The sequence below is a fragment of the Dermacentor andersoni genome, chromosome 4 (genome assembly GCF_023375885.2).
Source record: "Dermacentor andersoni chromosome 4, qqDerAnde1_hic_scaffold, whole genome shotgun sequence".
In the NCBI taxonomy this organism is placed as follows: Eukaryota; Metazoa; Arthropoda; class Arachnida; order Ixodida; family Ixodidae; genus Dermacentor; species Dermacentor andersoni.
The window spans coordinates 181,964,768-181,991,635 of NC_092817.1; the positions used below are offsets into that span (position 1 = coordinate 181,964,768).

At 43.1% G+C, this 26,868-nt stretch overlaps 2 protein-coding genes across 2 annotated transcripts in view; one reads left to right on the top strand and one right to left on the bottom strand.

The window, feature by feature from the left end:
• The window catches only part of LOC126531902 (uncharacterized), a 41,131-nt gene extending 33,318 nt beyond the window's left edge, over window positions 1-7,813 (bottom strand). Inside the window, exons 1-2 of the mRNA XM_055070678.2 lie at window positions 7,599-7,813; window positions 413-681 (exon numbers count right to left, since the gene is read on the bottom strand). Of these exons, the coding sequence (XP_054926653.1) occupies window positions 413-681; window positions 7,599-7,650 (321 nt within the window). The 5' untranslated portion in view covers window positions 7,651-7,813. The remainder of the gene's footprint in view (window positions 1-412; window positions 682-7,598) is intronic.
• Window positions 7,814-7,942: 129 nt separating this feature from the next.
• On the top strand, window positions 7,943-23,708 carry LOC126530640 (vesicle transport protein GOT1B). The gene is made up of 5 exons (XM_050177903.3): window positions 7,943-8,125; window positions 8,335-8,426; window positions 11,379-11,557; window positions 15,245-15,326; window positions 22,245-23,708. The coding sequence occupies exons 1-5, from the start codon at window positions 8,101-8,103 to the stop codon at window positions 22,287-22,289; spliced, it is 423 nt and encodes a 140-aa protein (XP_050033860.1). The 5' UTR covers window positions 7,943-8,100; the 3' UTR covers window positions 22,290-23,708.
• Window positions 23,709-26,868: the final 3,160 nt, after the last annotated feature.

A 26,868-nucleotide genomic window follows, 5' to 3' on the forward strand; every position in this document is an offset into this window, starting at 1 on the left:
CCTATACGCAATACGTGTCATGCTTCAAATGGTAACATTAACCTATATGCATATTAACCTCGTGCATATTTTCTGATGTTCTTGAAAAATAATGTTTCAGTTTCAGTTTCAAAAAACTAGGGCATTAATTTTTGTCACTACAACAACTGCTTTTGGGCAACCACCGAAAGTAGTCATTGACCCGTCAAAGACAAGAACCTTGTTGAAACATTGGATCCATCATGAGACTTGTTCAACCACAGATTACCCCAGAATGTACATGGCATTACTGCAGCAAGTGCTCATCAGTTTTACAAAGGACAGCTGGCCTAGACCACAACACCAAGAAGTGTAATCTCGAGCTCGCCATCTCTCCCACGGAAACGGGGCTTGACGTCACCAACAAACCTAGCCACCTACATTTTCCACTCACCTCAACAAAGCTGCTCTGGTCAGCATTCATCGCCGAGCAAACAAAGTCCACGTCCACTTCTATGCCGTCTGTAGGGGCGTTTCGGTACTCTCGTCGAGCCTTTCGCCACTCTTGGTAGAGGGCGCTGCATGTAGACAACCTCAGCCGATTCTCCACAAGGTCGGTGGCTTGGCTAGCCTCCTCAGCATTGAGGGCATATGCAGTGGAACGAAGCACAGGACTTTTGGTGTGGAACTGGCAGCACAGAAGTGTCTCCACAAGCTGTGCTCCTGCAAACAGTAGGGGGCTTATTCAAGGTGCATTTCAGTCAATCCAACTTCACTCCCCTCTTCTAATGTAAGGCCCCTCTTCTTTTCCTTCCTTCTTTTAAGAACATTAATCGATGACAGGCTGGTATGTAAAGGAAAAGAAAGTCAGTCTAGTTGGAATTTAATCATGCCATGTGCTCTGTAATTTAAGCCATGCATAGCCCTTTCAGGCCCTAATTAAACTTGCCCATTAAAAATTTACTTTTACCACATTTCTTGAATCTTCAGAATTGTGAAAAAGGTAGAGCTTCAGTACAGATTAAGTATTTTCAGTTCTTCAATGACTTTCGCCATGTTTACAGAATGTGGGTTCCATGCAAAAACTTTCTGCAGGAACATCAGATACACATAGACCACTTCATGTCCAGCACACTTGCAAAGCACCTATCCAGCTCCTTGAATAACGTGCCTGATGCAAACCACTGTGAAAAACAATGAAAATGAACACGCTACGTGACGACATATAGAAACCGAGAGTAAACACCAAGCCATCTATTTTCCAGCTTGTTTTACTAAAACACATTGCACATAATATGTAAACTTGCAGCACATGTCCAATCAAAAGTGTTTCAAGGTGCACGCGGCGTGTTTTAACTATAATTATCCTCATTAGTTGTTTAGCTTTAGAGACACTATCTTGGCATGCACAACTGTCCACACAGCATCTGAAGTACCAGGATGTACACAGGTCAGCAGAATATATGGACACTGACTCACCAATACTTTCACAGGCTATGTACTCACTCGCACTCATGTAGACTTGCACTCGTTCACTCAGAACCACTCATACTCACTAGCACTCACTTTCGGTCAAGGTCGCGTCCATTCATGCTTGCCACCACTCACTCACACTCATGTCCACGACAAGTTGAGTTTTCACCATTCTGCATCCCTTGCCAACATTTGCAGCTGAACACTAATGTCCATCCATGTGTATACTGCACCTGACAGGCATTTCACAAATTATGCATAAAATAAGCTTGAGTGTGCTATGCAAGGGCAGTGTCACCTATATTTTGTCGTGAGTGCCCGTGTCCACTTTATTCTGAAGAAAACAAAAAAATCATTATACCTAGTATACTAACTGCGTTTGAACTGTAGATGCACAATTAATTGTACAAGTTTTGGAAGTTTAGGAATGGTGACAGGCACCATGTGACAGAGTTACCAATTAATGAAACAATAATCACCAATTTAAAAAGAATAGCGCAGCATTTTAATGCTTACTTTCCATGGTGTGTTTTCTGACTCAAGTTCTTGTGGAATGCCAAGCACAATAACTTTTCACCCGTTGCAAGCTAACTTCATTTCTTACCCTGGTATCGTTTCATTGCTTTTAAATCTCAACACGAAAACATACCCCACTCCTGATGACTTACGAAATACAGTCAGATCTCATTATAAAGAAGGGGATAGAATGAAATAATAGATCTAATAAAATAAGTGAAATTCCCCTCAATATCCCTATAGAGATTTCTAGTGCATTACTACATGCCATAGTGGATATAACAAAGCAATGGACATAACAAAGTAGTTCTGGCTCCCCTTTCAACTTTGTTATAACAACGTTTTACAGTATTGTTCTTTGAGGCTATGCAAAAACGATTGCCAAATTTCTTTTTGTGTTTTTTTAAAGGTCCTTGCTGTCAGCAAAACTACTGATGGAATGGCAAACTGCCGGAGTTGTTGCCAAAACTACAGCCCCATCTCTTTAAGCTCAATATGTCATAAGCTGTTGGAAAATATTATGTAATCATATTACAAAATTTTTGGATCGAAACTCAGCATTAATAAATTTACATCACGGTTTCAAAAGGGGTCATAACATAATCACACAGTTAATTGTAGTCGTTCATACATTTGCTAAGATATTAAACAACAATAGGCAGATTGACGCAGTATTCATGGACTTTAGTAGGGCGGTATTTTATCAAGTTATTCACGAAAAACAGCCACTCAATCTCAAAAATCTTCATCTTCAAGATATACTAATTTGGTGCATTGGAGATTACCTCCCAAAATTACGTCCAAAACTGCGTTCAGCATAGCGTTTAGTATGTTTCAGTTGATGGGAACTACTCCAACGATTTTCCTGTCATGGTGGGTGTGCCTCAGAGTAGTGTTCTGGGGCCACTACTGTTTCTTTTTGCATAATAATGACCTGGTTAGTGTAGTTACCCCTAAAACACAAATTTATTTGTCAGCAGATGACTATTTGTTGTTTCATAATATTACATCTCTACATGACCAAGACAAATTGAGTTCTAATATAGACAAGGTCCTGTAGCAGTGCAGTAAATTAGTAATTGATATTAACACCATAAATCTGTTTCTCTGAGAATAACATGCAAAAAGAGTCCTTTAAAGCAGGGGTCGTCAAAGTTTTTGACCAAACGGCCAGATTGGCGATTAATGGTGGTGTTGAGGGTCGGACAACAAATAAATAAATATTACTGAAAATAAATTCGTAAACTTAAGTAACTATACTGGGCATAGATTAAAAATGTTATTCTAATTATTCAATGTGCCTTCTTGATATAATGCCTTATTTTAATAAGCTGCATGGACCTTCAGGCATAATGTCCAGAAAATGAGCAAAATAATTACTTTAGAATTAGAATCTCGCTTTTCTAGCAAAGACTCCAAGGGTATATCAATATGAAATAATAATAAGCATTCGTGGAGGCAAACAAGCTCATTCACATTTCTCACTACATAGTACACAGTTTTTGCTTGTTCACAGTCTATCTGCACCAAGCAGACAACTGCAGGACATTGAGGCGGTCTGGGAAATGTCGCCATTCCTTGCAAAGGGCCCTTTGTGTTGATGGTACGTCATTACCACTACTCCAATAATTCTATATATCCGTGTTGACTTTTGTGCATATTGTTTATGTTTCAGTAGTGTGGTAGTGTAGACAAGTGAGCGTAGCATTATCAGGAATACACAATACACGATACAGAAAGCGCTCAGGTTGTTTATGTTCTAAGAGTTTCCAGAAAGGACAACTTGCATAGGTCGGTGCATACGCCTAGTTTAATAAAATTAGATTTAGAAATGTCATGCAACTACACATATGAAAATCTTTCCCCCCCTTTTCTTTTCTGTTCTCCGTGATCGTAGCCATGCAGCCCTAATTGCTATATTTTGCGGTATATGACTTATGAACAATAATCATTGCCATACTAAATTCTTACTCCTTGAGGAGACGAGTTGCATCATGGGATATATTCAGATGCGCCCCAGAGAAAGAGGAAACAAAGAATAGATATACACAGTATAGCACATACTTACACATTCTTCGTGGCAAAAAAAAAAATTCAAAAAGGCGTCTCTTGCTACCAAACAAGCAGACTGACGTGTCGCTGACACGATCCGTGCCTCTTTCTCTAGGATGATAACCTTCCAAAAGTTCACGAGCAGTAGTACCCTTACTTCTGCTCAAAATCTTAAGCTCACTAAACCGTAGTTCACACTTACAGGCCAGGCAATGAGCAGGCAGATGCATACTGTCCCTATTAATGATTGACAGTTCGTGTTCCCGTGCTTGGTCGTTAACACTACTCTCGGTTTGACCTATGCACGCCTTCCCACATGACAGCGGTATCATATAAATGACACCAGTTGCGCATTTGATAAACAGCCTGGCATGCTTCTGGCAATCAAGCCTTCTTTGTTCACAAAGAATGCATAGGCCTGCTAGTTTGTGCAGCTCCAAAAGTACCACTGGCACACCGTACCTACCAGCAACCTTCTTGATGTTGTGGAACATTTCATGCACGTAAGTGACTACTTTGGCCCTTTCTTTCTTTTTTTTCTTTTGGGGGGGGGGGGGGGGGGGGGGGGGCTGAGATGCTGGATGTACATCTGGGGCCTTTTACCTTTTTCAGGAGAGTCTCCAAGACAGCTTCCAAGACCAAGCACGGATATATCCTGCTGCAATGAGCTTTGTCAACTGTTCAACACTAGCCTGCATCATACGTGGACAGGATTTCATGAGAGCGGATTCTATGCATAGGGCAGCAATTCCTCTCTGGTGTCCTGTTCTCTTCTTTGTCCATGTTTCTTTGTGCTCCAATGGCTTTAAAATGTATCAAGTAACTTGCCCAAGAAGTTTTACAGTGCAAAAAAACATTGGCCTTGACAATCCACCAACTTCAGCAGCATTTATTATTTCGCCTACGAGTCATTTTTTGACTGCAGACATGCTTTTCACGAGTCTGATTTTACTTTGCTGCACTATGAGCTGTAAGCAGACAGACTTTTCTAATTATTTATAAAGATGTCCTTCCCGGTTACCATACCATGCATGCTCCGGACGGAAAAAAGGACCTTATATTACATGCAGCTATTTACATGCTGTAGTTCAGTAGGCGAGTAGCTGGTAGGAGCTCTCTGGGCCCAGAGCACCTGGACACAGTCGAGAAAGTGTCAATGAATCTTGTTATGTCTGGGCTGGAATGACCAATCGGAGAGTTGTGCACTCCTCATGCAATGCTCGAATGAGGCTCCTGATTTGTCTGCGTAGCCCGTACGAGGTGTCATCGAGGCATGATTTCGTGACCGCAGTGAAGCCAGCTCCTGGGCAGAAGCGCAATAGCGCAAGGTATTGTAGAGACTCAACTGAGGCTCTGTGGGGAAAAGCAGCCCACCTGGGGCTGGCCATTATCGGAAGGACTGCCGTTGGCCCCAGGCCATAGTTTGGATACCCCTGCTCTATAGAGTATCAGTATAAACTGGGAGAATTACCACTGAAGCAGGTCAACAACTGTACCTAGGCATAACAATCATTAAGAATCTCTCCTGGAATCCACACATAGATAACTTTTCTTCTTCCCGTTCCGCAAGCTGTCTGTTCTCAAAACATAAGCTTAGAAATTCTCCCCCCCCCCCCCCAAATGTAGAACTGCTAACATACTTTACATACCTTGATCCAAAACACGAAGCACACTTTTATAGTGCAGAACCCTTATGCTAAATATCACATTAACAGACTAGAATGCAATCAACAAAAGCATTCAGGATTGTTTACTTTAAATTTAAAGCAACCGATTCTCCTAGAGAGCTTATGAAAACTAATAACATTAAAACACTTGCAGCCAGAGCGAAAAGTGCGGCCTTTAATTTATTTGCCTGCTTCTTAACCACAAGTAATCACTGGACCCCCTGTATAATTAACCCCTTTATCTTCAAGGTACACACAAGGCATGGCTCACTCACTAATACCTTAATTTGCACGAACTGATACTCATAAATTTTCTTTCGTTCCGCATACAATGGCTGAGTGGAATCACCTCAGAGAACCTTATACAAACAGCATACACCCAATAAGTACACCCATGAGCAAAAGTACACGGAGCAGGGATTGTGCAATAAATTCGATTTTTTTCCTCAGCCTGTGAATGCAAATTGAAATTGAAGACTGCAGTCCAAACTTGGCATTGTGAACTTTCCAGTCTACTCGTCAATTTCAGTTTATGCATGCTAATTGCAAAGAGATTTAGTTTTTTCAGAGACCCTGTGGTCCGTATACTTTTGCTCACAGCTGTACCAATTTACATTCCTTGTGTACCGATTAATGTTCCTGTATCTTCTAGCTGTATTTTGGATGTCAGTTGCACCTTTCTAATGTATTGATAATAGTATTTTCTGCTTTGATGTCTCACTTCATTCATTGTATTCATCACTGTAGTAATTGTTACTGTACCTTTTAATAACTTCTGTACCTTTTCTTTAATTACTTTATCTTCTGTATTTTTGTTGCTAATTAATAGCACCATCCTGCATTGACAATTGTCTTTATTTTATTATGTGTCCATCCATACCTTGCGAAGGTATCTATCCATGTTTTTTGTATTATTATGACGTCCATGTACTGCTATATGACCCTATTGGGGTCTGCAGTGTGCATGTACTATGTAAAACCTTTATATATATAAATATATATATATATATTATATATATATAATATATATATATATATATATATAAGTTATATATATGTACATAAAAGGTCTTGAAGTGCTAACAGAAGGATGTATGAAGATAATCGAGACAAAAGAAAGCGCTGACTTTCACAAATGTCCCAGCTGGGCACTTTTATGTTTTCATGGTGGTTGCGGGTCGTCGTCGTGACCAGTGCAATGTCATAAGAAGGAAAAATGTGCAAACAACATGCAAGACTATAAGCCGCAGAAACTGCCAGGCTATTAATAATATGCCAGTTTGAGCAACTTAATTTGTTTGAGCTGTCAGAGGATATATATGTATATATCAGCCATGTGCAGAGGCGGGTACGTTTGTCAGGGCTACAATAGATTATATAAAGCATGGAAATGTGTGATTTCCTTATGTCTTAATAATTGTCATTAACATATGCAATTTGTTTGTTTTCATTTCTTGTGTATTGCGTCTGTTTGCCTAGCGTGTGTGCGCGAAAGCTGCGCTAGCTTGCACATATATTCACACCGCGCACTGCAATAAAATATTGTTAGAATTCAGCCCTTCGTCTTGTTTCGCCTATCTTCATCCTTCGACCTGTTTGCGCTGTTCTATTTGGGTACGGATCACCGACATGCCTATTCGATCGCATATTATTTATTCTGTGAAAATTTTATGACCGATTTATACTGCTATAACCTAAATCCCGTGCGTAGCGTTGCAATCTCCGAAACAAAACATTTATAGAATACTGCTTGGCGTACATTTCTCAAGTTGGGCACTTTCACGCGCACGCACACATCACCGCGTAGATCACTTCCGCCAAAAAAGTTAGCCTCGGTGGAACAAAAAAAAAAGAGAGAGAGAGAGCAAAGCTAAACTAATGCCGCAAAGCTAAACTATAACTAACGCCAAACATGAATCGATGCTGTCTTACCACGCTGAAGAGGCCACCGTCTGACGAGGAGGGGAAACATGTTCACCAACATGCAGTCGCTGGCCGGCTTCGCGAAGGGCACCGCAAAACAACGGGAAATAGAACGGGCGCCGTACGTACAGCGCTCGGCTGATGAGCGCGAGCTGCGCAACGCGCAAGTGGCTCAAGTCTCGTGGAGCGCGGCAGCTCGTAATGCGCTTCAACGCGCTCTGTGCTCCGCGTCAAATCGTTCCGATTTGACGTCACACACGTGCATATCTGCGCTGAAAGAACAAAACGAGCGCCTTCGCTTCAAATTCGAACGCATCAGCGACTACCCTCGATCCCAGAGTCTCGGCGCGCGAGAACGCGCAGGCGGCGCTCGTGCCGTTTCAAACATGGCCGCGTGCGTGCCGTGGATTTCGTGACGTGGATGGGAACCGCGGCCCGAGGAATAATTTCGCGCCCGTATCGCCGAGTGCAAGCCCGCGGGACCTGCAGCCGATAACGGCAGGCGTCGACAATGTTCGAGATCACAGACTTCCAGAGTAAGCAGCGGGATGCGCACTGCCTGTGCCGTGCTCACTGTGCTCGTGACAGCACGTTCAGCTGCCAGCCGGTGTGAAGCGTTCTGCTTGCGATCTTGCACGGGTTTCGGAAATGAATGGAGCTTCATTTTCTTATTGAATTATGGCACCGGCGCCAGGATTTCTGTCCCATTGTGTCTGACGTCGCTTGTGCTGTGTTTTGGTTTCAGAAATCGGCGTCGGCCTAGCCGGATTCGGCGTTGCCTTCCTGTTCCTGGGTGTCCTGTTGCTGTTTGACAAGGGCCTCCTTGCCTTAGGAAACGTGAGTGACAGGTCATAATTGAGCTCGAAGTTTGCTCAACAACAGTCTTTAGCAAACTGCTTGTGTGCGAACGTTGGGAACGTGGTGAGCCGGCAGCAACAGCAGTAATCGCTTCCCGGAAAGCGAAAGTACGGGGTGTTCGAATTGACTTGCCAGGTGATCTAATGCACACGTTGGAATTTATGCGAAGCTAAGCTTTCGTTAAGCAATGAATTGAATGCTATACGACTAAATGCGATGCGTGAGATTGTATTTATTTTCATCCTACGCGGCGTGTAATCTCACGCAACGTTTATGCCTGTGCAATGCACGGGGCACAACTTAACGTCATGGAATGTTTATGCAATACACACCATTGTCAGGTAGACGAAGGCGATTTATGATGCTTGACGCGGGAACAGTGGCGAGGAAAGGTGTATGCACAGAAAAGTGAGGGATGGGGGATGGGGGAGGGGGGTCTAAAATTGAGTTCAGTTCCTTTTCTTTTGTGTGTGTGTGTGTGTGTGGGAGGGGGGGGTAAGATACCCATTGGCCCAAGAATGAGGTAGCTCAACATATGAAATTTAAGAAAAATAATCCATTGAATATCACGTGCCTTGCCATTAAGAGGTCTGTAGGTTTATGAGCCTATGAAAGACACCTATTAGCTGACATACTATAGACAGGTGTTATGTCGTTATACTCATATGATCTAGCAGCAGCCACTTGAAAGGCCATCTGTACATGCTCAGTTGGCTTCCCTTTAAAAGTTATTTGTATGCTAAGACAATTATCAAGGGTGCCAGCACATTTAACACTACTTAGAGTTGTACAGTCTCTGAGAAGTCTTGTGACTGTCGGACCTCTGCTCGACGTGCTCATTCTTTCGCAACCTAATGTCGTAGCTTCATGCACTTGCAAGCTTCTCGCCACTGACATTTAGGTACATGCCTAATTCGGACTGAGCATGACACCATGTCGGCAGGTATTCTTACCCCTCATGTCAGTGGCAACAAACTCATCACACAAGGCAACATTTCAACAGGATCATTCTATCTTTCCACAGCTCATTTGTGTGGTACATAAAGTTTTTGGCAAGGATGTTTTATGTGTGTACACTTGATGCAGCTTGTAACTTTCTATGTGTACGATGCAGTCAAAATAATTTTAGCAGGAGGGATGTCGTAGCTCTCATTTGCCACTTCACCAGGGATTGGAAGCAGTTGCCACTCACCTAGTTCCTTCACCAGAACTTCTTTTAAAAAATTGCCATTGAGCAACAAACAAAAAAAAAAGTCATATTTGCTATACCAGTTTATGGCCTTTGTCGATCTATCACCGATTTAAATTTAGTCATACTAACTTTTTTTCATTTGTGTGACCAGCAGAAAATTGCACAACTATCCAGGGCACATATGGGTTGCTGTACCTTTGATTGTTCAAACAGGCTGGCAACTGTGTTCAGAATCCACAAACTTGATCAGTAATGGCGCCATGTGCGGTGCACTAAGTGAATGCACATTGCATTACCAGCACTCCTCATAGGCTGTGGACATGCTACGTACCCCGTGTTTCATTCATACCAATCTGCTGTGTGGTTGGTCCTCTAAGTGGAAAAGCAAAAGGAGAATTTTGTGCGTAAAAGGCACAACATCAGATGCAAATAAAGCTGGCTTTCTTTGTAAGTGTGCATCCTGAAATCAATGTGCACATTTCACACACATGCTAATGAATGTAACACAATTCCAAATTCTCTGTTCATTGTGCAAGCGGATAATTTTTAATGCAAATTGTTAGCAAGATCCATGCCTGTTTTTTTTTTTTTTTATCTACTTGTGTAGCCTTAATCACGATCACAATAAAAAAAATTAATGTCTGATGGTGGGTTTTAAACCGAGCACCCCATTGCAGCAGCCTAATACTCTACCCATTTGGCCACAGGCGCATGCACACAACGACAGAGTAACAGCCTTACCAGTCCTTTGCTTGTGAAAGTTAGCACTTCAAGATGCATGGCATGTGCCTAATGTCACGTAGCAGCGAGTTCGGTAGGAAAGCGAGAGTGCACCAGTGTCCCCCGTCCTTCTTTTGGGAAGGCTAGCACTTTGTGAGGCTACGTGATACTGCACTGCGTTTGGGATCAGCCCGTACGCAGAACACCCACAAGGCGTTACGTGTACTTCAGTAGTGCATTGTGCGTGCAAGTGACTTTCCATAGTCTGTAACCTGACGTAGTGTCGCCTTGTACTCGAGGTGGTGTTAGGTATTCCCTCAGTCACAGCCTCCATGACACACCTACAAAACCACTTGTAGGCAGGTGTTCAAGAGTGATGTCGCGCATTGTCTCCCCAACCTGCCGCTAGACCGCTGCAGCAGCCTAATGGCTATGGCATTGCGCTGCTGAGGTGGCGGTTGTGGGTTTCATCCTGGCTGCGGCCACCTTTCGATGGGGGCAAAATACAAAAATGCTTATGTTATTAGGGCTAGGTGCACTTTAAGGAACCCCAGCTAGTCGTATTTAATGCCGAGTCCCCCCGCTACAGCGTGCCTCACAGCTGCATCATAGTCTCGGCATGTAAAATCCCAGAATTTGAACAAACTTTGCTTCATTGCATTCAGAGTACAATAGAAGAGCTAGAGATCCTTAAGCAGAACATTTTTCGCTTATAGCTGTGTTTATTTTTATAGTTGTGTATATAGTAGAACCAAATACTACATTGCTCCTTCAAAACTGAAGTTATCCAGACATTGGTTTATAGAATTTTAAAAAATTAAAACAATATGCTATGTACCAAAAAAAGGTCAATTCAGCACATGAAAATAGATTGTAAAGAGTTCAAGTCTCACTGAAACATATTTAAAAATTAAGCAAAATAGATTATAATAGCAAAGCTAACGCCTTTGACAAATTTGTCTGCAAATTCCACTGTTTCACCAACAATTGCCTTGCTTTCTTCCCGTTGCTACACGCAGATCCTGTTCCTCACTGGCCTGGCGTTCGTCATCGGCCTAGAGCGCACATTTCGGTTCTTCTTCCAGAGGCACAAGATTCGTGGCACGCTCGCGTTTTTTGGTGGCATTGCCATCGTCATCTTTGGTTTTCCCCTAATCGGAATCATCGTTGAAAGTTATGGCTTCATCCTGCTCTTCAGGCAAGCATGGCTGGGGCGGTGTTGCTAACATTAAGAACACTGTTCTTGTCTACCAAGAATGTGGCCACAGTATGATGACTAAGTAGACTCATGCTAAGCCCAATATACAGGGTCTGTCCCAAAACTTCCCGGATTTTTTTTTTTATATATAAATCATTTATTCAATATCAGTTTAAAATTTATTCAGAACTGTTTAACTTGAGGGTCGATTTTTTTCGCCATATGCGACCTCCCAGGGTCTCTTTTTTTTATTGCAGATTTCAATTCTTCTTTGGGACCTATTTTGAAAAAAATTTACCGTAATTTTTCTAGGGTGACCGTAAAGTGAGAAAAAAATTGTTTGTGTTGGTATATATGCACTCTTCATTCATGAATAACAACAAGAAAATAGGAAATAGACTTATCAGAATTAAAAATTTGATGCATTTTATGCACATAGTTCAAGGCTTTGAAAATCCACACACGAGAATATTTCGCAAGTCTCAAATGTTCCTGCTCTTACACTAATACGTACATCCATAGTGTAATCGAACTGCGTAGGTGCGTGCACTCAAGAAAACTGTTTGGTTGTGTGCCCATCAAAAAAGCAACACATGTGACAAACTTCCGCTAATCTTCATCTTATCGCCAACCAGCTAGGGCAATTAGTTTTCGCGAGTCTTAAAAAAAGAAAAACAGAAATGCATGCACGGCGGCATCCTTCCTATGCGCACCCCTGTGCGCACTAAACGAACGAGAAACAAGCGGTCGCCCTTTGAGCGATTAGTAACGAGATAGCCATCAGTTTTTCGAGCGCGAAAAGCCGAAACCGATGCTGAAACAAAATCCAAACGGCCGCCCACCCGCGTGCGCACCAATGCGCGAGCGCTAGTACATAAACGTGTGGGAACAAACTAGCGCTAAAACAAACCATGCAACGAAAACCGAGAGAGGGAGGCACGCAAGAAAAATACCCTGTATCCCCACATAGTGGCAGCACATGACAGAGAAGAAAAGGTTAGGAAATTGGCGCGCTTTTTAAACGTACAGCCGGCGCCGTAAATATACGGCATCGACCATTTTTGGAATTGTTTGCGGCGCCGTATATTTACGTTATTGACCGTCAAAGGGTTAAAGAATGCTCCCTCTGCTTCCATGCACCATTTCCAACGCTTCACCCAATCATTGAAGGCGCCCTGAAAGCCACCAACGGGAACCTCCTTCAGTGAGCTTGCTGCAGCTGCTTTTATCGTCTCCAGCGTACCATGCCGAGTTTCTTTCAGGGTTCATTTAATGCTTGGGAACAAACAAAAATAAGTCCGGTGGTGCCAGATTGTGGATGTACGGTGGCTGAGGCAGTGTTGCCACACTCATTTTGGCCAGCAACTCGGAGACAATGAGCGCGGTGTGGCTTGACACGTTGTCATGGTGCAAGATCCAATTGTCGCGAATTTCTGTTCTGACGTGCCGAACCCCGTGGCACAACCGTTTGAGAATTTCTTAGTAAAATTCATTGTTGACTGTTTCTTTCTGTGGCACGAACTCACTGTGAATCACACCTTTTCTTTCGAAAAACACAATGAGCATTGCCTTGATTCGCGATTTGCTCATCCTTGCTTTTTTCTGGTGAGGAGACTCTGTGGTGTGCCACTCACTGCTCTGACGCTTTGATTTGGGATCGTACTCAAAAATCTGCGTCTCGTCCCCTGTGAGCACTCTGTCCGAAAATTCTGGGTCTGTTTTGTAGCATTCATGCAATTCCTAGCACTTCAACAAACACTATCCCTTCATCTTACTCGTCAGGACTTCTGGCACAATTTTCGCACAGACTTTCCTCATTTGAAGATCTTCCGTTAAAATGCAATGAATGATTCTTTTAGGTATTCCACACTCCTCTGCGATCATCCGATTACTTAATCGCTGCTCCTTGTGCAAAACTTGATGCTTTTTTTGCACCGAGTTGTCTATTTGTGATGTCAACGGGCGTCCCGAGTGGTCGTCGTAATTGACGCACTCCTGACCTTCCCGGAACCTCTTGTGCCACATGGAAGTTTGGCTTTGTTTCATCGTGTCATCACCGTAGGCTTTCCAAAGCGTGTCGAGCATCTCCGCCCCATTTTTACCCAGTTTCACACAAAACTTGATTGCATAACGCTGCTCCAAAAACTGGTCCTTTCTTTTTCTTGACGAGGGTGCAGTAGATACGTCTGTGCAGAGGGTGACCTGCCTCAAGAACTGCCTGCAGGCAACTGAGACCAGTCTCGTTTCAAAGCTTAGATCCCCCACTAACTTCTCCGCCCGCAGCCCCGCCCTGCCAGGTGGCGTTGCCGACTACAAAAATCATTCCAGGAAGTTTTGGGACAGACCTTGTATGTGAATGTTACCGCATAGCGCACACACAACACAGAAAAAGGGGACCACGAAACGCAGCACTGACCTCCGTGCTTCAGTGCCATGTTTCATGGTTCTCTTTCTCTGTGTTGCATGCATGTTATTCGCTGACATTCAAATATGCATTTCAGCCAAGAAATGGTGTGAGCCTATTACTGCTTGGCTTCAATTTCACTTTCATTCATTCATTTCATTTCATTCATTCATTTATTGATACTGTCAGCCCTCATCAGGCTATTACAGGAATGGAGAATAAAAACAACAAAAAGATACATCGAATGCAACCGAGCTACAAGCTTTGGCTCACAAAGCTTGTCTTAAAATTGAAAAGTATGAACTACAACATACAAAGGAAAGTAATAAAGAACCATTCACAATTTGGCACCGCATCATCATAGACCCAATGGGAGTCACACTTGTAAAAGTAAATGCATACATATTGGTTAATTCACTGTGTTATTACAAAAAATCGTGCTTTTAAGACTTTCCAAAAAGGTAGTTAAGGACTTCGAGGTTACAAGAGAGTCGGGTAACAAATTCCAGTCTCTTATCGCCCTAGGAAAAAAACTGAACTTGAAACAATCATTGCAGGCGAGTGGAGGAGGAATGTACATACTATGACGATGCCTTGTTGACGCGTTCATAGGAAGCTCAAAATAATCATCTGGTTTAATGTCTACTTGATTGTGAATAACTTCGTAGAGGAATTTTAATCTGTCGTATTTAGTTCTGAGCTCAAGTGGTGCTAGATCAGCTAATTGACATAACTCTGTTGGAGAATGGATGGGACATTGAATGTCCCAGAAGAATGAATGGACTTCTGGGACATCCAGTGTAAAGTGAATAACTAGAAAGTTAACTTGTGAATCTTTCATATTCACATTATACTGTGATTTGTAGTGTCCTCCTCTTCAAGTAATCCAGCTGATGTGATAGAATTGTGCTCTCTACCGCAGGTGGTAGTTTGGAAGTGTTTCCACTTATAAGATAATTTGGTGTACAAACGTGCACATGTGTGTGAAGACTAATTGACTGAGCTGAATGTGTGCCATCTTGCTCTCACACATGCACTCTCAGCGGTCATAGAGTGCTAGTGTAATAAGAAAAAGGGAAATAGAACTGGATGGACTTGCTGCTATTAAATCCTTAGCTGAAGCTGCAGTGTGGCAGAAATTATTGAAGCTTGCCACGTGCCGTACTAAGGTGGGAACCAGCCAAACGGGAGAGATTTTAGCACAACTCTCGTGGCAGATGTGTTGAATACTTGTACATCCTTGTGTCTGACAGCAGTGTCGTTCTCTCTTCCTCACCCCACAGCGGGTTCTTCCCCGTTGTCATCAACTTCCTCCGTAGGATACCCTTCTTGGGCACTCTGCTCAACCTGCCATTCATAGGACCGGTAAGTAGTCCACACTACTGTCGCTTAATTCTTCCGCACAGTATAAATGCCATTGTAGCGCAGGCGTTGGCAACTACATCAGCATGCTTTCCAACTCTCCCAAACTTTTCCTAGCGTTTATAAATTTAGCCTGATTGTACGAGTTTATGGATGTTGTGTCAAGTCATGCAAAAAAAAAATTCTGTTTGCGAAAAAGTTTCATTTTGTTAGAAGGTTGCCAGGCAGGTATCTGCTTCGAGAAAGTTTCTACAGACAAGCTCCTGAAACAGAAGTTGGCAGCACCAATGTCACTGTTTTGTAAAATGACTGTGTTGCTAATCTGTATATTTGCTATGACTAGTTTGTTGTTGTTTTTGTGTGTTGCATCTAAAGGTTACACACCTTTAATTAAGTGTGTAAGTATCCCACAAAAGAGGCGGACTTATGGCAAGCTTTTAAAGCATGTGTGCGGTTTTCTTCAGCATCATGCTCACATTTCTAACGAATTTTAATGTTCACATTTTGGCAGGTACGCAGCAGTGTCTTCACATTAACTTTGGTTCAGCATTTTGCCAAATTATGCATCAGGTCAATTTGTCGAAACTCAGTGTATTGATTCTTGTTCAAAGCAGCAAGTTGGTTCTTAACCGAGACTTCAAGTTGACATCACTGTGGTCTTTTGAGTGTTTTGTGTAGCCACACTGGTTTCATGAGACCACCTTGACTGGGAATTATGGCAGCCACTGCACATAGATATTGTCATAGCTGTTGAAGCAGCACACTGAAATTGCGGCAAATGTAATAATTATTCTTTATTGTCTCATTGTGAGCCAGTGTTTCTTGCTTTTCATGTCTTGTTTTATTTTTAGTTGCTTCTTCTCAATACAACCAGTCACATCATTTCAAATGCATAAAAAAAATTTTTTTTTCACAAGTGTACTTTTTCATATTTTGCATGCTTTCTTTAGGGCTTTAAAAAATAATATCACATCTACCTTCATGAGAAAAATTCATTTGGATATTTCTGAATGTGCTGTACAACTTCTTCAGTGAAGCTTTTCTATTTAAACCAATACCTTAAAACTTTGTTAAGTTAGCTTTTGTAAATAATAATTTAAGCTTAGAGTAAAAAAAAAGCTGAGTTGCTGTAGAAGACAGCAAGCAATACTGTGTTGGTCGCATTCATGTATACACCCTTCTTTTTTTAAGGCGGCACACAAATTACCTGAAACACCCTGCACATGTTTGTACATATTTGACTAAGGTTGCTATTTGAGCCTGTTGGTGTGCCATTAGTGCAGATTACACGCTGTGTTACGAACAAGGAGGACAGCAGAAAACTAATGATTTCCGGAAGTGCCATGTGTATACCGTTTGCTTCTTTCTGCTGTCTTTGTCTGTAACATGCTATGTAATCTGTATGTCCGTACACTGTATGTATGTATACCATGTCTTTCACATAAATTGAACTAAGGCTTTTAAAGGACCAAAGCATTTTGAGCATTTGAGACCATCATATTTACTCAGTATACTTCTTGATGCACAAGTTAGCTAGCTAAGTTCAGCTATGCAACTATTTAAATATTCTTTATAGGGCATAAGCTTGAAAAATCTGTGGAGAGTGCGCTCAGAAACACCAAATGAAGCAGTTCTCAGGACTGGGTTGTTCTCGTGACTGTGATGTGGGGTTCTTTTTTGCGGGGCTTTGAACAAAACCTGCGAAATATGCCCTGTGGCAAATGTTGCTTCACATGCTTGCACATGTGATTTATAGCTCCCTCGACAAATGAACAAAGCCTACGTTCACATCATAAAGCTGGCGAGTGTGTTTCAGCCCACTTTCTGCACCAGCCTTTTGCTTATTATTTTAGGCCTTGACTTATTAAGTGTTGAAAACGACAGCTGCATGGTTGAAATTGCGGAAATGACCAGGTTTGCTGCACTTTTCTGCAGCAGACTGCTCCCTAATGGAACACAAGACTATTAACATTGTGTGTATGTTGTAAACTAGGCTTATGCTCGTACAACAGCAAAATGGATGCTCTTGCCACGAGACAAGGTTTGAGACTGGGCTAATTGGTGTTCCCTGTTACTGTGAATTACAGCACACAACAGGACAAGCGCTGCCTAGTCAGTGCTTGTCCATGTCCCGGTGTACGCTACAATTCACAGTTGCACTTACCACGAAAGGAGTCTTAGTTGGTCAAAAACGATACAAAGGCAAGGTACGTGGCAATGCCCCCTGAAGTTCCCAAGCCAACTTTCCGTGATGTCATGGATTTTGGCTGTGTCTACTCTGAAAGGACTAGGTTGCATTCTAAAGGAACCAGAGATTCAGCCAAGGAAATTGTGAAAGCTTCTCCTTTGATCAAATAGCCAGAATGTGAGATAGCAATAGGGCTTTGAGATCCATGGCAATGCACTATTGTGTTCTAGCATAGCATTATGGTCTTACGATTACTGTTACCAGCTGCCACAAATGCACGTAGTATATGGGGTTCCAGCAAGTCTGCCAGGACGGCTCCTGTGTATTACCATGATTACATAATAACATGGCAATGCCGCCCAGACCTGTTGGCATTGATGTTTGAAATTTGATTGAAGGGCAGATAAGATGGAGACCCAAATAGGGAGGTAGACAGAATGACGCTTGATATCCAGGCCAAGCGCCGTCCTGTCTACCTCCCTATTTGTGTCCCCGCCTTATGTGCGCTTCAATCAAATTTCAAACATGAACGTCAACCAACTTGCCCAAGTCGCCGTCTTATTGCTGTTGGCATTGATTTGCCTTTGCTACTTATTTTCTGTCATGACAGCATAAAATATAATCGGTAAAATCAGCCATCGCCTAGTCTGATGTCACACTGAACACAGAAGTATTCGCAATATCTTGTCATTTTTAAGATACATTTTTGATTCTGGCATTGCTAGGCCTAGAGAAATAATTTCCCTTTCAGTTTCCCCTTTGCAGATGGCACCACATTAGTTAGCGTTGATCAATACTGTGCAATGCTGTGGTGCTATCTTCGTGTTCAAACTCTTCTCGTGGTCAAAACCACCTCGGTGCCGTTTCTCTCAGCCTAGCAGTGTCAAAACAAATAACTGATCTGATTAATCCTCAGCCTGAGATTAGGCTAAGCGATGGCTGGTTTTACTACTTATTTCTTGCTGTCACGACAGAGAGCAAGTAAGACGGGTAAACTAGCATCAAAGCATGCTGCCTGGGCACTGTGCTGTTGTTAAGACAGCCATGTTAACCGATCCCAATAAACTGTGCGCATGCACAGTCGTGGCAGTTAGTAATAGTAAAGGTAAGATGGTAACACTACGCCAAAACTTTCAATTGACTTGCCAGCTCAGAAGTTGAAGCACAAAATTCAGAAAAGAAAAAGTTTTCCCTCATTTTGTTCAGTAGTAAGCTAACAAATCTTTTTTTTGCTTCATTATCGAAACTTGAGTTTTGAATATGCTAAGATCAGCAGGTCTCAATTCAATTATTACTGTCCTTTGGTGTCCGAGTTCCTCTGGGCTTAGTTTTTCTAAGATCTACAGAAGCTGCTTGTGTGCAGCCACAAACACAACAATATTGTGTGATGCAGATACCCAATATGAACAATATGCACATCATTACAGTTCTGATTGCCTGGAAAAAAGGTAAATTAATTTTATGAGTTGGTTTAGCTATTGGGAGGTTTAAGAAGGGCATTCATATTTTGTAAGTATGCATACTACTTTTCTCCATCCTTCCATCCAACCTTCTAGCTCTTAAAAGGAAGCTTCATTTCAGGTCAACTCTGATTTCTCTTCCCAAGTACGTGTAAAACAGAGAAATGCTTTTGTTAGACACCCACCAATTTGAATGAAAGTTGTTGCATTTGAGGGAGGATGTTAAGTTTTAGTGGCTGTTCATGATGGAAAAGCACTGCGAAAGTGGTAACTTCGGAAGAGCGCAAGATAAAGCGGTACCAACAACGGGAAATTTTATTTAGGAAAGGAGTTGTTATATACAGAATGAATGTACATCACCGCGACGCCACTGTCATTGAAAACCAAAATGCAGCGCGACATATCAAGACACGAGTGCCTTCAATCACAACCATAGCATATGTGCGACCCCTTTTTAAATCTAAGACACAAAGGGCTCTGCCACTTGTCAGTGCTCTGTCTGGGCTGAAATGCTTTGTTCCACCATATGTTCACAAGATTTCCTCAGGGCCGATTTTATGCACGATGTCCCTGTGCCGTTTTTTACTAACTTTGAATGCGCTTATTCATAGCTCAACAAAGGTTTCACCGATCTAGGGTGGTACATCCAGCATGGTTTATTGGGCCAAAACTTAATTGGCAGATCTAAATACTGGATTTGACGTTCCTTTGGTAGATCAACGGTAAACTCAAGGCCAGATTTCCGTAAAGGTCTTCAATGCATTCACAAGCATGCTACTACCAGGATTATCTTTCACCAAAATGAGCTAATCCTCCACAAACCTGAACAGCTTTAGATCCGTGCCATGTAATTCTTTTTCAATAGCTCTACCCACTTTGCTTAAAGATATATTGCAAAGGACTTGGGCAACATGAGACCCAATACATATTCCGTCTTTCTGGACGTACGCTCCCTCTTCCCACCCTACCAATGTGGAACTGAGATACAGTGCTAGCAACTTCAGAAATCCTTCAACAGACACCCCACTAGCATTACGAAAAGCAACTTTGTCATGGTTGTCTGTGATGTACTCTTTGACACTTTGTAAGGGAGCCTGAGGAATGGAATAGTAAAGGTAAGTGACATCAATACCGAAAGCATTGCAAATTCTTACATCATTGGTTCTGGGATAGTTTACGACTTCCGTGGAATTTGGAACTGTAAACGGATCAAAAAAGTTAAGCAAATCCAAATTTTTCTGCAGAAAACCAGAGACCGAGTGAGGCCATGACCCCCTTTCCGAGACAATAGTTCTGAACGGCATTTCCGGCTTATGGGTTTTCACGATAGAGAATGCCTGTAACACAAGGCCCTTCTCGTTCTTCACTTAGGAAGATAAACGGCACAAGCTTAAATCAGCCAATAATTTAACAGCCTGTCGTTTTACAGCAGTAGCCTTCTCAACTTCCCAAAAATTATTCTTAATGGTAGCTTTGGCTTTTTCTAGGAACACCTTTTCCAGCAAAAGTACAAAATAATCCTCCTTATCCGAAACCGCAATACGAGAGTCACTATTTGCCAGGAGCTTAATCACGGGCCAAAGCTTCTTGGCTACCAGTGGTTTCAGCATACTGGAGGAAAACACATCATTGCATTCCCAGCAGTACAAAGGTTCATAACGAAAGAAAACAGTGCAACCAAGGGTGGCTATGACATCAAACATGGCCAAAAATCTGTTCAGTGCAAAAAAGATGTTGTATACAGTATTCCTTTCAAATGTGGAAACGAATACGTCGGCCAGACAGGCTGATGCCTGAACATCGAAGTTCTCTGAAAGGGGCACCGTACTCACATTTAGCAGTGCACTGTGGTGAATGCACGTGCAAATCTAAATTTGGGGGCACAATTGCATTAAGCTTATTGCATTAAGAAGGAGGGTGATGGCTGTGTCAGCCAGCCATTCACTCTGCTTTCGAACTCTAAAGTTGCTTTTTTAGATAAAAAATGACAGAAGCCTTTGTGTCTTAGATTTAAAAAGGGGGTTGTACTCGTGCTTTGGTTGTTATTGAAGGCACTTGTGTCTTGATATCTCCTGTTGCATTTTGGTTTCAACAATAGTGGCTTTGTGGTGACATACATTCATTTTGTATATAAGCACTCATTTCCTAAATAACTTTTCCTGTTGTTGGTGGCGCTTTGTCCTGTGTTCTTCCTAAGTGACCATTTTCACCACACTTTTCCATCATGAACACTTACCAGCATGCCAAACTGACAGCTATTCTAGTGACTGATAAGAAGAATTTAAATTTAGGGCCTGAAATTTTTTTACAAGAATTGCTGAGAATTGGTTACCTTAAGAAAAAATAGAATCTCGGAGTTTACACATTCAGAACACTGCATCAAAATGATATCGCATTTCTCGAAATTCCATTGGTTAGAGCATCACAAGCAGACAAATATGATATATGAATTTACAAATTGTGTGATTTTGTTGAGATGTTTATGAGGGTATTGCAAAAGTCCTGCTCTCGAACTGGTGGTATATTTCAGAGCTGTGTTTAATGCGTCAATTTTGTCCACCTTGGATATATTATAAGATTCAGTTTTTATAATTGCGATAGTCTGTTGTTGCTGAGTTACAGAATTGTAAACTTGATACTTGAGCCTGTTGAAATTTTGTTGTGTTCAATAATACCTTTTAATACATTGATGACCTAAACAAAACATCTGCTTTCTACAGTCACTAGAGTTAAACATTTTCTTTTAAATGCAGCAGATTGCATCAAAATTCATGCAGAGGTTGCCAAGAAAAAAAGACATTTCGTCATTCCCATCTGTTTAGATAGAAGCTTCCGAGTTGATTCAGTCAATGCACCGATTTTTAACTGGGTGACAGCCATACGTTTAAGCCTTTTGCTAGTAATGAGAATTCTGCCCCACTTATCACATCTGGTTATGCTGAAAGATATCAATACAGAATGACGCATTATGCGATCTGTGCTTCTTGTGTGTGTTAACCATAAGGTACAGCCTGCGGCTGGAAGACTGGTATGTGTGTCGCTAGGGCTTTCAAAGAGGGGAGGGTCTTCTGTTGACCAGTTTCTTTATATTGTGCCTGTGGATATGATTTTCATGCAAATTGGTTCACTGCCTACACTTCTGACAGGTTGCATGTGCATTGTTCCTGCAGGAACTTTGCAGAAACATCCCGTGTCGTTTTAATGTGGAGCGCACAGCGTATGTATTCTAGTACACTTAACGTCGTTCTCTGCCCCCTCCCCCTTTTGTTTCAGTTAATGGATCGCCTTTCAGGAGACAAGGGCGGGTCGATTGTGTGAGCTTTTGTTCCGGGCCCCGTGGTGGCTGCTGTCCGCACTAGGGCACGTCGCCACCCTACTCCACTCAGTTGTGTCCAAGGCGGCCGCGGGGGTCTCTCGAGCACGGGACGCAGCCGCCGGCGCAGCACGGCAGGTGCGTGACGCTGCAGCTGACAGCGCATCAAGGGGGGCGACAGCTGCGAGGGAGGCGGCCACATCGGCAGCTTCCACCGTAGGCGCCGGTGCCCAGGCCGTGCGGTCAGCGGCAAACCTTGGTGCTGCACGAGCAGCGATGGTGGTGACGGAAGCACGATCTACAGCGAGCCAAGGGTTGTCGCAAGCGGCAATGGTGGTGGAAGGTTTGCGGTCTGCAGCGAGCAACGGCGTGGCACGAGCGGTGACGGCAGTATGGTCGGCAGCGAGCTTCAGTGCAGGTGCGGTGCAAGCAGCGAAGACTGCTACATCTGCAGCAGCCATTGGTGTTGCCGGAGCTGCAACATCTGCAAAGGCTGGAGCTGAGAGGGCACTGGCTCAAGTCGCCCGGTCTGCCCACTCCGTTGCATCCATCAGAGCCACAGAAGCAGCACAGGCAGCGCGTTCCGCTGCTGGTATTGGCACTGCAACAGCAGTCCGCGCCGTCAGCTCTGCGGCGGAACTTGGCACTGCGCGAGCAGTGCAAGTCTTGGATGCCGTGCAAAAGCACAGAGCTAACCAGAAGCCTGCAGACGACCTAGAAGCCGGCCGCCGCAAGGGCCCATCGCCTGACCGAAGCAGCCAACGATCGAGCAAGAAGCCAAAGAACAGCTCGGCTGAAGGAAATCGTGAGCGCAAAAGCAAGAGCCCATAAAATTCTGCTGTGTCACAGCCTCCCAAGAGTCTGCTCAAGAGTTAAAAATCATTGATACCTGTTTCTGTCCCCACACTGCCACCGGTGCCTGGCTGTTCCCTCGCTGTCTGTCGTCATTCCTCCTTGAGTGCGTCTCTTGCCATCAAGTCACCTGATGTCATCATTCCTGCCTTCTTTATGGGTTGCCTTACACTCCCTTTACCTCCTGGTTCCTTTTGCTTGCTTTCATGTGAACACGTCATCAGCAGCTGTCAATAAAGGCGCGCTCTTCCTGTACATTGCTGCAGTATTACGTGAAGCCACTTGTCTTTTAGGTTGTGTGTTGAGCCTTTATTGTATACATATGTGCAGTGCCTTGATAAGGCTACCAACACACATTTTGTGCAGAGTCTCTGAAAGAGTGAAGTGAGGCAACTCTAACCAAAGCTCACTTTTGTTTGTTTAACTTTATATGTTGCTTTATTCTTTTCTGTAATTAGTGTCTTTTATTCATTAGTGTTGGTGCATTTGGAACATGCTATGTATGGAAACTCACATGACTGATCTTGCCTTTGGGAGATGAGGCAAATAAAATTATTAGAAAAACATGTCAAGCAGGAAAGAAATGTGATTGTCTCAAAATGTTTAGTGGTTAGCAAGTACTAACACTGCAACAAATATACATAATTAGTGCCAGAAAACACAATCCGCCTTTTACTGGCACGATTCTGGGCATAAATCCTCCCACCCCACCCCCAATCCCACAAGAGAATAGAAGATAGTGCTCGCATCATATAGATGACAAGACCTTATTGCTGGTTATGACTGCCTCATTGACTGTTATCAGAGAGGTTGGTGGAGGGGGGGGATTATTGTGATAGGAAAAATGGCAGCTAGGAAGGCACAACAGGGTGTCTACCAACCGGGAAAACCGGGAATTCTCAGGGATTTTCAATAGCCTGGAAAAACTCGGGGAGGACTTGGGGAATTTGTGCTTCTATCAGGGAAAATTAGCTGTAATTTTATTGAAAGAGAAAGAAAGTCGCGGTAAAGCTGGCTCGGGTACGAGGAGTTGCCAGTGTTTAGTCAACTACCGACTCTCCGGACTCCCGATAATTCCGACGGTTTCGCGGCACCACCACGTACCCCATAGAGCCTATGTATAATAACGTCTGAAATTTCGGATGCAAGAACCCTTCGCCATCCGATTTTCCGGACTTTTTGCCGTTATGGCAGGTCCGAAACGGCATTAATAAAACCACCGCCACCGTTTTGATTACCTCGTAGCTCCTCGAACGCTCTCGCACGCAGAACCGCTGGCAGCCGTAGCCACCACCGCAGCAACGCTAGGCCTAGCTGCTTCTGCGTTTGCTCTTAAGCTTCTTGCCGTTCTGTGCCATGTTTTTCATTGAAAGAATTCGCCGCTATCAGCAATGACACTGACTCCGCCTTTGTGGTCCTCGCGATTGGCTTCGAAGCTCGGAAAGCTCGACGCGTTGCATAATGCTGGTTGCTGAAAGTCAGCTTCGCCTCAATACAGCAGTATTACGCGGTGAAGCGCGCGCAAATTATTGCGGTGAAGCTCAACAAGCGTGGGAAGGGGCAATTGTCACGGGACACGCGTGAGATTCACAAGAAAGAGGCAGAGAGCTTGAGTCATAAATAATGAGGTTCGCTCCAATGTTTTGTGTTTCATGGCAGCTAATCCACACGCTAGCACGCGCAGCGTGAGCGCATAGCTCGGTCTGTCCAACTCAACTGCCTGGATGATTTTGAAAACAGCTGGACTGCACCCTTATCACCTGCAGTTGCATCAATGCCTGCAGTCAAGGGATCTTCAAAAGAGACTCGACTTTGCGAATTGGATTTTGATTCAGGAGGAGCAGGATTCTGACTTTCTCACCAAGGTATCCGGACTGACGAGCTGAACGTTTCCTGAAATTGCCAAGTAAATATCCCCAACGCACACTATAGAAGTGAGTGAAATCCCCACTTTCTAGGAATATCCCGCCACCAATATCAGTGGTCTTTTAACGTTTGATGCGGAATATATGACAGCACAGTATTGGCCCAGTGTTTCTAACAACACTCTGACCGGTAAGAGGTGTGTCAGTTCCTCAAAGGGCAGGTTGAAGACTTCTGCTGGAACATGCCACTAGCCCAGCTTGATGCAATGTGGTGTCAGCACGACGGGGACCCAGCTCACAGCTGCAGTCAAGCACGAGCAAGCCTTGATGCTACCTTCCCAGGGCAATGGATAGGGAGAAACGGGCCTGTGCTGTGGCCGGCAATGTCATCCGACCTCAACCCTCTTGACTTTTTCTTCTGGGGCTATATTAAGGATCACGTATACAAGGCGGAAACGATGACTCCAGAACTCTTACAGGAGAAGATAATTGAAGTCTGCCACAGAATTCCACCGACGGTGCTCAAGGCAGCGACAGCAAGCGTTCTCAGAAGGTCCCAGGGTTGTATCGCTGCAGAAGGTGACCTCTTCAAGCGCTTGTTGTGAAAGCGCATGAAAAATAAACGTAAATTCAGTGAAAGACTGCGTCTGGTCATTAATGATACTCTTATTCCACCATTTTCAGCCTTCTGAAAACATTTTTTTTTTATTTAGGGATGTTCAATTTGCTTACAGCTATCGCGAAATTATGGACCTGTTGCTTTCGGCAGCACAAGCGACCACCGCTGCGTCTGCTTATCGCTATAACGAACTTTTGCGAGGGGAGCAGATCGCTGGCGCAAACGACACAGCCGACGCGTACGTGGTTGTCCTGTCGCCTTTTAAGTGGTAGCGCGCCTCTGGCTGTTTGTGCGATGAACGTTGGGGAGCAGTGCAATCACGACGCGCAAACGGCATGTCGCGGGCATGAAATACACTAATACCTAATACATATTTAGAAAGACAGAAACTGTTTATTCGGACGCTTTGCAAACCGCTCTGCAATTTTCTAAATGGAATTCTTTTCCTAACTTCGTTACTTCAGAAGTTGGTTTATTAATCTTGACTAAAAATCTAATTAGGCAAAATACAAAATATAGCGCGACACACTACGTACAAAAGTGCGCAAAATGCACTGGGGCGCGTCGTCTTAGAGTGTATCGGCATATTTTTAAACTCTGGCTAAAATTAGCTGAAACACCTGGTATAAAGTAACTTTTGCTTAGATACGTAGATTTATTGGTTACTTATACGTATACTTAAATATCTTGTTGCGAGGTTTTGTGGATACATGCAGTGAATTTTGTTTCCAGAGACACTTTTTTTGCCTTTACATAATCTTTATCTTGGCATTTGTGTATTCCATTGTACTTCAAATTTCTAATGTATATTTTGCAGAACTGCTGCTTTTTATATGTGATCTCTGTTGCGACTACGATTTCAGTGCAATTACAATACGCAACCGGTGACAGCTGCTTCTGCTCAGTACATTGGAATAAAGGACAGCATCACTGAGATTCTTCCCTGGCCGTTGCATATGTACAAAAATGTAAACAAGGCTTTCGAATGACAAAGTATCATTAAGATATTTGTCCTCAACTCGTTCATTTCACGGCCTTTACATTTATCATATCAGCGGCATGCACTGCTTTGCTGGTTTCGCACTAATATAGTTCTAAAGTTCGTGCGATATTTTCTTTCTTAATAAATAGACAAACAACATGGAAGCATTGATATCACTTATTTTTGGCACAATTATTAGGACATAAGAACATACTGTTTTATGAAAAAATACATATTTTACTTGTCTTGATAGTGCGTAGCGTTCA